The 14,081-nt window shown below is 46.5% G+C and overlaps 1 protein-coding gene across 1 annotated transcript in view; it reads left to right on the top strand.

The window, feature by feature from the left end:
• The first annotated feature begins 9,737 nt into the window (after positions 1-9,737).
• LOC149429934 (uncharacterized) overlaps positions 9,738-14,081 on the top strand; it is a 69,977-nt gene continuing 65,633 nt past the window's right edge. The window contains exons 1-5 of the mRNA XM_089666369.1: positions 9,738-9,883; positions 9,973-10,194; positions 10,275-10,478; positions 10,555-10,770; positions 11,482-11,617. Of these exons, the coding sequence (XP_089522495.1) occupies positions 10,039-10,194; positions 10,275-10,478; positions 10,555-10,770; positions 11,482-11,617 (712 nt within the window). The 5' untranslated portion in view covers positions 9,738-9,883; positions 9,973-10,038. The remainder of the gene's footprint in view (positions 9,884-9,972; positions 10,195-10,274; positions 10,479-10,554; positions 10,771-11,481; positions 11,618-14,081) is intronic.

Here is a 14,081-nt window from a genome sequence, read left to right as displayed (position 1 = left end):
CGCCTCGAATCGAATTTATTCCGCGAATTCGGCGAATCAGCCAAATCGAATTTTTGAATAATTCGCTCATCTCTAGTAATAATATCCAGACATAGGAATTCCTGGTGTCCTGAAGGAGAGTAGCAGAATATTGGCATGGTTTCTTGTGTTACAGGGCCAGAACTGATACCAGACCCGTCTGCCAGATGAACTGCAAGTCTTTGTGCTTTGGTACGGAGTGGAATCTGATTCTGAGTAGCGAAGTAAGCATCCATAAAACAGCTACAAACACCCGAGTCTATGATGGCCGGGACCGTGATTGTCCTTTCGGCCAGTTGTAGTTGCAGATGAAAAGAAAGGTGCGTTCGGCTTGTCCCTAGAGGGTGCATCATGTAGAAACTGTTGGGAGAGGGCTTATGAGGTTTTATCGGGCAGGTAGCCATGAAATGACCTGCATCACCACAGTAAAGGCAGAGGTTGGACTTCTGCCATCGAAGGCGTTCTGCTGCGGATAACTGTAGTCTCCAAAAGCTCCTCCTAGCTGGATTGGTGGGCGATTCTGATGAAACGACATTCGTAGAGGGCCCAATTTCAAAACATATCAGAATCTTCCCGTTAGTCCTCTCATCCTGTCTTTCCCGAATCTGATGGTCAATATGGATCGTCAGGTCTATCAGACTCTCCAATTTGGTTGGTACCCCCACTCGGGCCAGCTCATCCTTCAGGGTATCAGAAAGACCAAGACGGAACTGGTAGCGGAGAGCAGACTCGTTCCACTGAGTATCCGAACTCCAGATGCGGAAATCAGTAACATATTCTTGCACAGGCCTTTGGCCTTGCTGTAGCTTACTGAGCATAGATTCCGCGGTTTGGCGCCGGAAGGGATCAGCATAGATTTGTGCCATTGCTGTAAAAAATGAGTCCACTGAAATTAGGGCCGGATCATGTTGTTCACGGAGATGGTATGCCCAGGACTGAGGTTCATTTCTAAGAAGTGTGATGATAAATCCCACCTTGGTATTTGATGAAGAGAAGGTCCTGGAGAGCAGGGAGAAATATAACTCACAGGAGTTACGAAAAGTCCTGAACTTCTGGCGGTCTCCTGTAAAGATCTCAGGCGTAGGCACCTGGGGTTCCGGTAGGGCAGAGGTTTCAAGGATCATACTGATCTCTGAGTGGCTGGATCAAAGGTTGCCGTGAGATCTGTGTCTGTGAAGACATTAGAGTCGGTTAGTAGTTTACTCTCCAGGTGTTTGAAGTTTTTCTGCAGGTCGTGTATCACGTTAAACAAGGTAGTTACTGCTTGGCGAATGTCCCCCTGTTGCGAGGCCTCCCTTTCAGACTCCATCATTGGCTGACTGGTACTGTCACGTACCTGATGGGAGACTAAATTCACGAGGTCGGCCTCACTTGTGTCACTAGCCCTGACCCCGCTGAGGTTGGAACAGAGGGAGTCTAGCGACCAGGGGGACAAGAGCTCCAGAGGTTGTTGCTTGCGGCTCTTGCAGATGATGACCTTGGTAGGCAGAGTATCCTCTGATTTTGGCACCGTAGAAATAGACCAGGCATGTTCTGTGGATTGCCAGATGTGCAGCAGAGCAAGGTAGGTAGCCAGGACACAGGACTGCAGCAGAGTCAAGGATAGCCGGGGTCATAAACAGTCGGGCAGCGCGGTACAGAATCAGAAGGAAAAGCCAAAGTCAGGAGCAGAGCCGAAGTCAGGAACCAGGAGCAGGAGAGTAATCGGAGTCGGGTCAGGAACAAGCCGAGTCAGCAACAAAGGAATCGTACAGGAGCAAGCAGGACACGGGGGGAGCTGAAGACCAGTCAGCACTGAACCTGAGCAGAGGCTCTCCTTAAATGGGCTGTCTGGTGCCAATCTTCGCCGCGCGTGTGTATGTGCGCAATCTCGCATTCCTGCGCACAACTGGCAATTCTTCTGTGGGAATTTCTATGCGCATTCCCGATCGCGATTCTTCTTGCCGGAAATCCCTTACAGCGCCTAAAGGAGAGGAGAGTAGGTGATAATCTTATGGATTGGGGTAGTGAGTTCCAGAGGATGGGGAAGCCCTGGAGAAGTCCTGGAGACGGGCATGGGAGGAGGAGACCAGGGAACTAGAGAGTAGGAGGTCTTGTGAGGAGCGGAGAGTACGTTTTGGGTGGTATTTGGATACCAGATCGGTGATGTAATTTGGGGTAGAGTTATGGACAGCCACGGGGATAGCCTTTGGTGAGGTAATTTCCATTCAATTTCCACCCTCCCATTTTTTGTATGAAGAGGATACCACCTAGGTACTTCGAAGTGTTTCACTGAAAGATAGGGCAATATTTGCGGGACCCATGAAATGTTTTATAAAAATCGCTGAAATGATAATCAACCAAAGGCATAGGGCTCAATGCAAAAGGTGACCTGTGGCCTCAACATTACCACCCACTGTGCACGCTGCCTGCTCTTGTACATATTACCCCCCCCCCCAGTAAACAATGCCTTCTCCTGTACATATTACCCCATATTACCCAATGTACACACTGCCCCCTCCTGTACATATTACTCCCCTTCCTGTACACAATGTCCCCTCCTGTACATATTACCCCCTCCATACACACTGTCCCCTCCTGTACATATTACTCCCCTTCCTGTACACAATGTCCCCTCCTGTACATATTACCCCCCATACACACTGCCCCCTCCTGTACATATTACCCCCTCCCTGTACACACTGCCCCCTACTGTACATATTAACACCTCCTGTATATGTTAGCCCCCCTCCCCCATACACAATGCCCCCTCCTGTACATATACCCCCCCTGTACACACTTCCCCCTCCTGTACATATTACTCTCTCCATACACACTGCCCCCTCCTGTACATATTCCCCCCATACACTAAGCCCCCTCCTGTACATATTAACACCTCCTGTATATTTTAGCCACCCTCCCCCATACACACTGCCCCCTCCTGTACATATTACCCCCCTCCTTGTACACACTGCCCCCTCCTGTACATATTACTCCCCTCCCTGTACACACTGCCCCCTCCTATACATATTAACACCTCTTGTATATTTTAGCCACCCTCCCCCATACACAACGCCCCCTCCTGTACATATTACCCCCCTCCTTGTACACACTGCCCCCTCCTGTACATATTACTTCCTCCATACACACTGCCCCCTCCTGTACATATTACCCCCCTCCCTGTACACACTGCCCCCTCCTGTACATATTCCCCCCATACACTAAGCCCCCTCCTGTACATATTAACACCTCCTGTATATTTTAGCCACCCTCCCCCATACACAATGCCCCCTCCTGTACATATTACCCCCCTCCTTGTACACACTGCCCCCTCCTGTACATATTACTCCCTCCATACACACTGCCCCCTCCTGTACATATTACTCCCTCCATACACACTGCCCCCTCCTGTACATATTACCCCCCTCCCTGTACACACTGCCCCCTCCTGTACATATTAACACCTCCTGTATATGTTAGCCCCCCTCCCCCATACACAACGCCCCCTCCTGTACATATCCCCCCCCCCCCGTACACACTGCCCCCTCCTGTACATATTACCTCCCTCCCTGTACACAATGCTCTCACTTGTACATATTACCCCCCCTTCCTGTACACACTGCCCTATCCTGTACATATTACTCCCCTTCCTGTACACAATGCCCCCTCCTGTGCATATTACCCCCTTCCAGTACACAATGCCACTCCTGTACATATCACCCCCTCCTGTAGATGTTACCCCCCTACACTACGCCCCCTCCTGTACATATTACCCCCCCCCATACACTATGCCCCTTCTGTACATATTAACACCTCCTATATATGTTAGTCCCCCTCCCCCATATACAACGGCCCCTCCTGTACACACTGCCCCCTCCTGTACATATTACCCCCCTCCCTGTACACAATGTCCTCTCCTGTACATATTACCCCCCTCCCTGTACACAATGTCCTCTCCTGTACATATTACCCCCTCCCTGTACACAATGTCCTCTCCTGTATATATTACCCCCTCCCTGTTCACAATGTCCTCTCCTCTACATATTACCCCCCTCCCTGTACACAATGTCCTCTCCTGTACATATTACCCCCCTCCCTGTACACAATGTCCTCTCCTGTATATATTACCCCCCTTCCTGTACACACTGCCCCCTACTGTACATATTACTCCCTCCCTGTACACACTGCCTGTACATATTACCCCCCTCCCTGTACACAATGTCCTCTCCTGTACATATTACTTCCTCCATACACACTGCCTGTACATATTACCCCCCTTCCTGTACACACTGCCCCCTCCTGTACATATTACCCCCCTTCCTGTACACACTGCCCCCTACTGTACATATTACTCCCTCCCTGTACACACTGCCTGTACATATTACCCCCCTCCCTGTACACAATGTCCTCTCCTGTACATATTACTTCCTCCATACACACTGCCCCCTCCTGTACATATTACCCTCCCCCCATACACTATGCCCCTTTCTTTACATATTATCCCCATCCCTGTATACAGCATCCCCTCCTGTACATATTACCCCTCTTCCAGTACACAATGCCCCTCCTGTACATAGTACCCCCTTCCTGTACATGTTACCGCCCCCTCCTGTACTTATTCCTCCCTGTACACTATGTTCCTTCCTGTATACAGTGAAGGAAATGCGTATTTGCTCTGATCATGTCTAACATGATCAGTCTAAAATGGAATGTTCGGTGTATTGTAACACTGAGAGACAGAATAGCAACAACAAATTCAGCAGAAATGCGTCTAACAAATGATGACTGATTTGTATGTTCATGAGGGAAATAAGTATTTGATCCCCTTCACAAAACATGACTTAGTACTTGGTGGCAAATCCCTTGTTGGCAATCACAGAGGTCAGACGTTTCCTGTAGTTGGCCACCAGGTTTGCATACATCTCAGGAGGGATTTTGGCCCACTCCTCTTGGCATATCCTCTCCAAGTCATTAAGGTTTGGTGGCTGATGTTTGGCAACTCGAACTTTCAGCTCCCTCCACAGATTTCTAATCGGATTAAGGTCTGGAGACCTTAATGTGCTTCTTCCTGAGCCACTCCTTTGTTGCCTTGGCCATGTGTTTTGGGTCATTGTCATGCTGGAACGACCCATTTTCAATGCCCTGGCTGAGGGAAGAAGGTTTTCACCCAAGATTTGACGGTACATTGCCCCGTCCATCGTACCTTTGATGCGGTGCAGTTGTCCTGGCCCCTTAGCAGAAAAACACCCCCAAAGCAGAATGTTCCCACCACCATGTTTGGCAGTTGGGATGGTGTTCTTGGGGTCATAGGTCGCATTCCTCCTCCTCCAAACATGGTGAGTTGAGTTGATGCCAAAGAGCTCCATTTTGGTCTCATCTGACCACAACACTTTCCACCAGTCCTCCTCTGCATCATTCAGATGTTCAGTGGCAAACTTCAGACGGGCCTGGACATGTGCTTTCTGGAGCAGAGGGACCTTGCGGGCACTGCAGGATTTCAGTCCTTGTCGGCGTAGTGTGTTACCAATTGTTTTCTTGGTGACTGTGGTCCCAGCTGCCTAAAGATCATTGACAAGATCCTCACGTGTAGTTCTGGGATGATTCCTCACTGTTCTCATGATCATTGACACTCCACCAGGTGAGATCTTGCATGGTGCACCAGACCTAGGGAGACTGACACTTGTTTTGTGTTTCTTCCATTTGCGAATGATTGCACCAACTGTTGTCACCTTCTCACCAAGCTGCTTGGTGATAGTTTGGTAGCCCAGTCCAGCCTTGTGTAGATCTTCATTCTTGTCCCTGACATCCTTGGACAGCTCTTTGGTCTTTGCCATGGTGGAGAGTTTGGAATCTGATTGTTTGATTGCTCCTGTGGACAGGTGTCTTTTATACAGGCAACAAAATGAGATTAGCATCACTCCCTTTAAGAGACTGCTTCTAATCTCAGCTTGTTACCTGTATGAAAGACACCTTATAGCCAGAAATCCTGCTGAATGATAGGGGATCAAATACTTATTTCCCTCATGGACATACAAATCAGTGCATCATTTGTTAGACGCATTTCTGCTGAATTTGTTGTTGCTATTCTGTCTCTCAGATTTACAATACACTGAACATTCGATTTTTAGACTGATCATTTCTTTGTGAGGGGCAAACATTCAAAATCAGCAGGGGATCAAATACACATTTCCTTCACTGTACATTATCCCCTCCCTGTACACACTGCCCCCTCCTGTACATATTACCCCCCTTCCAGTACACACTACCCCCTCCTGTACATATTACCCCCACCTCTGTGCACAATGCCCCCTCCTGTTCATATTACCCCCACCTCTGTAAACACTGTCCCCTCCTGTACATATTACCCCCATACCTATACACAATGACCACTCCTGTACATATCACCCTGTCCCTGTACACACTGCACCATCCTGTACATATTACCCCATCCATACACTATGCCCCTTCCTGTACATATTACCCCCCATACACTATGCCCCTTCCTGTACATATTACCCCCACCCCTGTACACACTGCCCCCACCTGTACATATTACCCCCCTTATACACTATGCCCCTTCCTGTACAAATTACTCCCATCTGTGTACACAATGCCCCCTCCTTTACATATTACCCCCTCCCTGTAAATAATGCACCTTCCTGTAAATATTACCCCCCTCTCTGAACATACAAATTCCTCCCTCCCTGTACACACTGGCCCCCATCCCCCTCCCCCTACACATTGTCTTCTTGCACACTCTACCCAAAAATATGAGACATCAGTTGCTGAAATGTTGCACTGTTTACCTCTCAGCCTGAAAAGGGTTAAAGCTGATGCTGTCTCTCTCTGGTGGTCACTGGAGATCCCTACATTCCAAAAGGAATCTGTGAGTTGGGCTCACCTTTCTGAGATTGTGGAGTAACCTGCTGACCCGTCCAGCTCTCTGGTGTGCACAGCAAGGACAGCAGAGCAGGAGCAATGCTACCTAGTGTAACGCTACTCCTGTAGGATCCACTAGACTACTGTCCAGGTTTTCCCCCACAATCTTCACCCCACAGCCAGGCACGCAGGTTCATTCATGCGTTTCTTCAATGATAAGTCTAGGGGTGTTGTCTTTCTTTTTTTATTTTTGAAGAACTTAGGTTTGAGGCAATTAAGTGGGATACTTCAAAAACAAGAACTATGTACACTTGAGGATCTTTTCAGATAGGCTATGACAAAGTCAGTAGACTTCAGCTTTATGGTAGTAGAAGTAGCAACCTATTGTAGAGCAGAGTCCCTTCAAGTAGGACATTAAGTGGACAAAGCTCTTCAGGCCAGCTGGTGTCTAATTTAACTAGGCCCACAGCTGACTCCCTAGCAGTATAGGGGTTTTAGCAGAACAAAGTCTCTAGGATCCTTCAGAAGTGTCTGCACTCAAAAGGCCCAAGGACAGCTGGTTGCCTTCCTCCATGATACCAGATCTTCAGTAGATGACCCCTCAGTCAGCTGTAGCAGAACCCGGGTCTCTGTATTCAGGCTCACAGGTCACTCTCCTGAAGCCTATAACAGCAGATCCAGCAGCATTGTCTGTAAGGGCAGCATGCCCCCTCAGGCTGGACCAGTCCTTTCAAGGAAAAGACCCAGCGCTTAGTGTGCTCAGTGGATATATACTGTATCCCAGCATGCCATCAGAGTCTGCTCTTCGGGGATAGGCCAGAGTTGTATCAGTATTCATGGTGCCATCTGCATAGCTCCACACCTATTATCCAGAAACTGCTCAAGCTTTCTGGAGGCTGAGGGAGCCATCAGGCTGGCAGCAGCTGGACAGCAACAAGTTATGCAAGTTATGCTTTAACCTCCCTAGCGGTATGATTATTTCAGATTTTTGGTGCTGAAATCGGTACCATTTTTTTGCATGGAAATATGTATTTTTTTTTATTGTAGGCCTGTGATTTTTAGGAATAACTCACTGAAATCTGTCCGAACAAGAGTCTAGTAAATATTCCGGATATGATAAAACTTGAAACACGAAATCATAAATTATAATTTAATAAATAATCATAAAAAATAATAATATAATAATAATAAATGTAATTCAATAATATAATCAAACCAAAAACACTGAAATTTGAAATAGAGCGCCAAGTTCGCACATCACTGAGCAAAGTCGCAGAATCGTTTTCAGTGTCTGATGAGGAATTTCCCCCACCAATCATTATCACTCAGTTCTGCAAGTGGTTCTGATTTACTATCGCTGTTCTCTAGCCGGTCTAAAACCGCTTTTAACCTAAAGGGACGCTTTTTGGATGCCATGGACTTTTCTAAGTTTCCAGGCAGAAAGAACAGTCAAAATGCAGGTAGGGGACAGGACAAAGCAGTAGGGAGAAAATGTATGTGAAATGTTTTGAAACAGCAATGTTTTACTATGTAATCATTTTTCAAAAAATTTCTTTAAAAATTTCAAATTTGCCACCTGCTCTGGCGCCCGTATGTCCCGATGTCACAGGGAACGGAACACGGAAGCCGGATGCTGGCATCGGCCAGAGGAGATGGCTGGGGATGCTGCAGGGGACGCATCGCGGGAGCGAAGGACAAGGTAAGTGCTGCAGGGACTCCCTATGCAACGCTGCATGGTAACCCCGAGTGTAGCTCGGGGTTACCGCTTTTGGTACAGAAACTTTTCCCCCGAGCTACACTCGGGAATACCGCCAGGGAGGTTAACCTAAAAAAAAATCACAACCACACAGTGTGACAACTATATATACCAAAACACGTACTAAATCTGATCTATCTGAACCTAGGACCTATCTAGGAAGGTGCCACATCAATCCCACAAGAAGCCCCGATTGACTACAGAGCACTAGTAGAAAGTGCAGATTGGAGGCTTCCCAGAAAGACATTTGTTGCTTACCCCTGGGGCAGTCACAATGATAAGGATCCTGCTTTCTGTTACACAGAGCGGCTGCATGTTCAGTGCAGAATCGCTATCTACAATCTTGTAGATGACTTGCTTTGAATACAACAAAGAGTATGAACAGTATGCAGTAGGGTGGGAAGGTCAACAATACACTGAATTCTCTTTTATTGAGGAATATATTCAACTTGAGTTATATATAACTCAAAAAGGAAGCCATGCTTGGATAGATCATGTATTTTCAATGTGTTATATGAATTGGGATGCATTAACCCTTTGAGGACCAAGGGACGTATTTGTCCCATGTTTTTAATTGCGTGTATCATCTGATTAAGAACTTAAAACTCTTTTTATATTTTATATTTTAATATTCGTTCTTATCAACAAACAACAAATGGATCTAGCTTTCTGCTAATTATTTCATGAAATGGCTTAGTTACAGCAACTGAAGTGTACAAACTTTAAAAACAAAAAAATTGATTCTTTTGGCATTCCAAAATCTTACGGTCCTCAAAGGGTTATTGGAACTTTAACAGTGGTGTGAACACAATTTGGCACCCTTAAACTCCTATATATGCTGGATTTGTTGTTAATTATCCAGTAACAGACAAGGGATGTGTCTGGATGGTGACTGTATCATTGTGTGTGTCAGGTTCCTATAAGGTGTCAGGGTGTCACTGTCTATTTCTCCATGGAGGAGTGGGAGTATTTAGAAGGACACAAGGATCTCTACAAGGACGTCATGATGGACAATCAGCCGCCCCTCACATCACCGGGTAAGAGGAGACTTTATTGTAAAGGAGAGAGCAGTACGGAGGATCCACCTAGATCCCCCATCATCTGATAAACACATAGAAACAATGGATTCAGTCAGTGTGTGTGTTTCCTACAGATGGATCCAGTCATGGGAACCCACCAGAGAGATGTCCCCGTCCTCTGTATTCCCGGGATTCCACACAGGAAGGTCACACCATTCCTCACCATCATCAGGTAGATGAGGAACAATCACTGATAGTATCATTAGGATCTGTACATTATCTGCATTGTTACCATTGATGTAATTTTTATTATATATTCAGAGTGGAAACCTGAGAGATTCTAAAGTTGATATTAATGAGATTAAAGAGGAGGATGAGGATGGGGTGATGGAGGAGTCAGAGTCTCTAAAAGTTCACCAAGATCAGTACCAGGACACCATGGTGGAATCATCCATCTACAGAAACCCACCAGAGAGATGTCCCTTTCCTCTGTATTCCCGGGATTCCACACAGGAAGATCACACCATCACTCAGCATCATCAGGTAGATGAGGAACAATCACTGGGAGTTGTGATTTATACACAGCATGTTTGTTACAATGAATGTTTTATTATATCTTTCAGATAGGAAGCCTCCAGGATGATAATATTGTTGTCAAAGAAGAGTATAAAGAGGAGGATGAGGAGTATGGAGTGATGGAGGAGTTTTCAGAAGGACACAAGGATATGATGGAGCCACTTAATACCAGGAACCCATCAGAGAGATGTCCCCGTCCTCTGTATTCCCGGGATTCAACACAGAAAGGTCACCCCATCCCTCACTATCAGGTAGATGATTAACAATTATTGGTAGATATGATTTACACAACATGTTTGTTACAATGAATGTTTATTATAAATTCAGAGTGGAATCCTCGGAGATTATAATATTGTTGTTAAAGAAGAGTATACAGAGGAGGATGAAGAGTATGGAGTGATGGAAGAGCTTTTTGAAGGACAAAAGGATCTCTACAAGGACACTATGATGGAGCCACCTAATAACCCACCAGAGAGATGTTCCCGTCCTCTGTATTCCTGGGATTCCACACAGGAAGATCACACCATCCCTCACCATCATCAGGTAGGTGGAGTTTAGGGTCTGTCAGGAACCAGCTACATGGATTGCCAGATCTGCGTCGCTACACTCAGGAGACTGGGACCAAATTGTATACGCTTTAAGTGAGATTTATTTACAGTGAAACAAAATTCAATCAAACACTAGCACAGCAAATGTAAAAATATAAGTGAACCAAAAACCCAGTGACAGAATACCTAAATAATCAACCTAGCAGCTTAACTAATGGTATACAATATATACAAAATGAGGAGCATGGAAAGCAGGAGGAAACTGGAGGTAAAGGGATCAGATGAGAAGAGGGAACCAAAACTGGGATCAGGAACAAGGGAAAGCAGGTACTAGGCAGCAGGGTACAGGGCAGGAGCAAGGTCAGAATCTGGAAGCAGAGCAAAACACTGGAGTGAGAGGCACTAGTAGGGTAGGACCTAAATACCCTCCCAGCAGCCATCATCATGTGGAAACTGATTACGAAGCTCTGCTGGCTGCTGGGAGACACCCGCTGGTGGACACTGGAACTAAAACCTTTTGATCTGGGAAGCTCAGTGCCACCAGCACATAATCCAGGTCCTGACAGAGTCTGAAACATAACGTGATTGAACACTCAGACATGTGGAGACGATGTGTGGACTCTACAAGATGATATTTTCTATGTGATCTCACATCATAAATCCTTCTATATTACAGATGTTATTTTCTGCCATTCTGTTGGTTTAGGGTGAAGATCTGATGAAGATGAAAGTTGAGGGTGAAGTAGAAGAGACGTATGTGAGGGATGATCAGCAATATACGGAGGAGGCTGGAATGATGAGGACAATCAAAGAGGAGGACACTCCTACAGAGATCAGCACAGGTGAGACACAATATATTCTTCTCTTATCTCTGCTCTGTTGCTTCACACTGATTGGTCCAAAGTAGGGCAGGAGATCACCTCCCTGTACTGATTCTCATCCTTTTTTTCTCATGGATAAAGCCCCTTCTCTATGCTGCAGACACTATTTATTCATAAATAATGTATTCAGATTCTGGGGTTCCGCTTGAGTTGCACAGAATCGCATGACAATGGAAATCGCATTATTCTCTATGATGTTCATTCACATGAATGCAGCACAACGCAGTGTGTAGGCAGGTGCAGTCTATTTTCTCCACTGAAGGTGGTGCTTGACCGCAGTGGCATTGCAGTTGGAGGGGAAGTCAAGAGGAACATGGTTCCTCTATAGTTTCCTAGGTCACTGGGGAAGCTAGCTGAGTGGATGCTGCCACCCCATGTGACTCTGGCAGCCATCTTGAATCAGGCAGAGCGTATTTGAGGGCCTGGCTCCCGGTCTTGGCATGCATTTCACGTGTAGATAGTGTCTCTGCAACTGGTTATCACAGAGGACAAGGGGGCACTCTTTAAGTCTGGAAGAAAAGAGATGTAACCAAAATATCCAAATAGGGAAAGGCTTCTTTGCAGTAAGAACTCTGAAGATATGGAATAGACTCCTTCAAGAGCTGGTTCTCACAGATCAGTAGAATGCTTTAAATAGAGCCTGGAGTCTTTCCTATATACATAAAACATATTTGGGTACTAATATTTATAGGTAAATTTGATCCAGGGAATATCCGATTACCTCTCGAGGGATCAGGAAGGAATTGTGTTTTCCCTGCAGGAGGAAATTGGATCACGCTTAATTGTTTTGTTTTTGTTTTTTTGGCCTTCCTCTGGATCAACTGTGGGTAAAGGAATGTGTTTATAGGATTGTATAACTTATATTGTTTGAATTAGATGGACTTTTTTTTCAACCAGACTAATTATGTAACTGGACTTTGAGTGGTTACTGCTGCCTGACCATGCTGCACCTCCCTACACTTGGCAGCAGTCAGCAGGTTATGTCTCTTCCTGCAGCGGGTGTGGAACAAGGAGCAGGAACCAAACTGGCACCATTAGGATCGGTCCTGGCTCTGGTGCCCAAATTCAGTGGCTACAATATTGCTCTGGCTAAGTGGTAGGAGAGACTCAAAAGTGCTGTGTGCCTGTATCAGGTTCTCACCGGGCTGTTCACAGAGTTGGCATTTAACTCCCTGGAGGATGACTCCCTCCAAATGGTGATGGTGCTACTAGAAGACAATCAGCCACGTTGGAACAAATCGTGACACACCCAAACCCCCTGCTCAAAGAGAACATGACATTACCAGAGTTGAGGCAAATGCTCCTTGTAGGCAGCAGGAGGATGAGAGCCTCACTCATTTTGGGTTAGCACTCCAAACCTTCTGGAAAAAGCTGGAGAAGAGGGATGCATGTGTGCCAATATCACTGACTTGGATCATCTATTAAGGAACCAGTTTGTGGTAGGACTGAAGGCTGGCTAAGCAAGAAGGACCCTGCAGGAGCAATTCAGTGCACAACCTGCCATCTCTTTTTTTTCATGATGTGGTGGTGGACGAGGTTGCGCAGGAACATGAAGATGCAGAAGCAACCGTAGCAGTGACCCTTACCATTGTAAGCCATACACACAGCATTATGGGAATTTGCCCTGGATGTGACCTACATTAAACAAGAACTGACCTCACTCAAATGAGATTTAAGTCCCTTCCCCTAAGGGTGATAATCTGTTACAGAGGGACCCAGAGGAGGACCGGAAATGCTGGTGGTGCAGCTGCTTTGGACATGTAAGCAAGAACTGTGGCCGACCTAAATTCAAAAGCTCACGCAGGCTGCCATTAAACTATTGGCTCCCAGGGCAGACAGATGACCCCTGGGACAGTCAACACAAGGTCCCTGCAAAACAGAGTCATGCCAAGTCTAGTGGTGGCCCCTCTCTTGAATGGACAGGAGGTTCCATGCCTGATTGACACAGATCCTAAGGTCACTGTCATGGAGTATGCCTTCTATGCTCAGTGGTTTGGGACACAAGACCAACTGGATCCCTCCTGGCTATCCTTCAAGGCAGCCAACAGCTTGCCCATCCTGGTAGATGTCACCTGGGTAAGGGTTCAGATTGACGATCAAATGGTGAACAGAGTAGGAGTAGTGGTGACTTGCGGACCAGTAAGCTCAGCAGTGACTATTGTTCTGGGCATGAATGTGTTAGGACTTGGACTTGCCCCACTGGCTTGCCAAGTTTGAACATTCCAGACGACATGTGCGGAGCTGTGGAATGCTAGCTGTGTGGCTCAACGTGATACGAGCCTATGAAGCTCACCATGGTGCAGCATGGAAACTGAATGAACAGGTGGGAGTCGCATGCACACCCCCAAACAAAAACTACCCCTGGCACCCCTCCAAGAGGTAGTCTGGTCTCTTCCCATTGGGGCCCACAAAAAGCCTCAAGGGT

The sequence above is a fragment of the Staurois parvus genome, unplaced genomic scaffold (assembly GCF_062004578.1).
Source record: "Staurois parvus isolate SC_StPar_1 unplaced genomic scaffold, SC_StPar_1.0 ptg002686l, whole genome shotgun sequence".
NCBI classification, from domain to species: Eukaryota; Metazoa; Chordata; class Amphibia; order Anura; family Ranidae; genus Staurois; species Staurois parvus.
This window is presented reverse-complemented; position numbering and strand designations above follow the sequence as displayed.